The sequence below is a fragment of the Acyrthosiphon pisum genome, unplaced genomic scaffold (assembly GCF_005508785.2).
Source record: "Acyrthosiphon pisum isolate AL4f unplaced genomic scaffold, pea_aphid_22Mar2018_4r6ur Scaffold_8876;HRSCAF=9466, whole genome shotgun sequence".
Taxonomy (NCBI): domain Eukaryota; kingdom Metazoa; phylum Arthropoda; class Insecta; order Hemiptera; family Aphididae; genus Acyrthosiphon; species Acyrthosiphon pisum.
Window position 1 is genome coordinate 87 of NW_021778894.1, and position 1,175 is coordinate 1,261.

Genomic DNA, 1,175 nt, shown 5'->3' on the forward strand with positions numbered 1-1,175 from the left:
AATGCTGTGCGACGGTGTTTGCTTCATGATCCTTCATGGCATACGCCCAAGTGAACTTCGAAAAATCATCGATCAACGTTAAAATATACGAATTCCCGTGGTAAGACTTGTTGAGCGACAATGTCCATTGTCCATGAATACTTCTTCGAATGGTTTCAAATCAGTAGTTGTTATCGTCATAGGTTCTTTGATGGTCTGATTTGGAGTTTTGTTGATTTGACATGCAGGACATCTCTTTATGTATTTACGGTTTTGTGCTCTCTCATGTCCTGCTATTGGTGCTGTTGTGTAATTTTATTGTATGTGCACGTTACACCTTGATGTCCACCAAGTGGATTTTCATTAAATTCCTTGATGATCTGTAGTTTGTTATCTGTCGTTAACTCATCGTGGGTGTATATCTGAATATACAAAGAAGAGCCACGGAAGATATACCTTAACATATTACGTACAACTTCCCACTTCAGTCCATCTAGGTCACAGCCTAGACGTGGACAAGCGAGGTGTGTAACTTTATACTTTACACAAATTGACTTGAGATTCTGTAGACTTTGGAAGAGAATTTCATAACTTGCTTTCTGCCAGAGAAATTCTTTCGTGATTATATAAAACACCTGATGATTGTACACATTGATTGTCGCAATCTCTGTTATTTGGCATTTTTTTGACGAAGTTCATTAACTTCTCCAAATCGGTTTCAGAATTCGAATGCAATTCCTTTCCTTGCTTTAAAATCTGCCGATACACAATGAGCTAATGAGATTCCAGCATCTACGGAAAACAGATCTCCTGTGCGCTCAGCAGTGTTCTTCGTAGGACCCAGTTTAGTTTCATCTGCTTTCAGAAATGCTTGACAACCAGTATCACCTTCTCCCTTCAATTGTAGGTCTAGGTGTTCGATATCTACTGATTTTAAAGAGGTTTCTTGAGTTTCTGGAGGTTCTGACTGGTTGTAATGACTCGATGAGGTTTGAGCTCTCATAGTTACAATTTGAATACGACTCAGTGCGTTGGAATTTATATTATTCACTCTTGGTTTGAAATGAATAGTATACTGATACTCTTCCAGCTTGAGGCGCCAACGAGTGAGTCTTGATCCTGGATCGGTAATATTAAACAATCATAATGCAGTCCTTTTCATGAAAAATGGCCCTCGACGTTAGCGCGACTGGTGG

General features: G+C 39.3%; 1 protein-coding gene across 1 annotated transcript; it reads right to left on the reverse strand.

Moving 5' to 3' along the window:
• Positions 1–272: 272 nt before the first annotated feature.
• On the reverse strand, positions 273–674 carry LOC115035099 (ADP-ribose glycohydrolase OARD1-like; the record flags this gene model as incomplete). Its single annotated transcript, XM_029492749.1, has 1 exon — positions 273–674. A coding segment is annotated over one exon (402 nt), but the record flags the coding sequence as incomplete, so codon positions are not given.
• Positions 675–1,175: the final 501 nt, after the last annotated feature.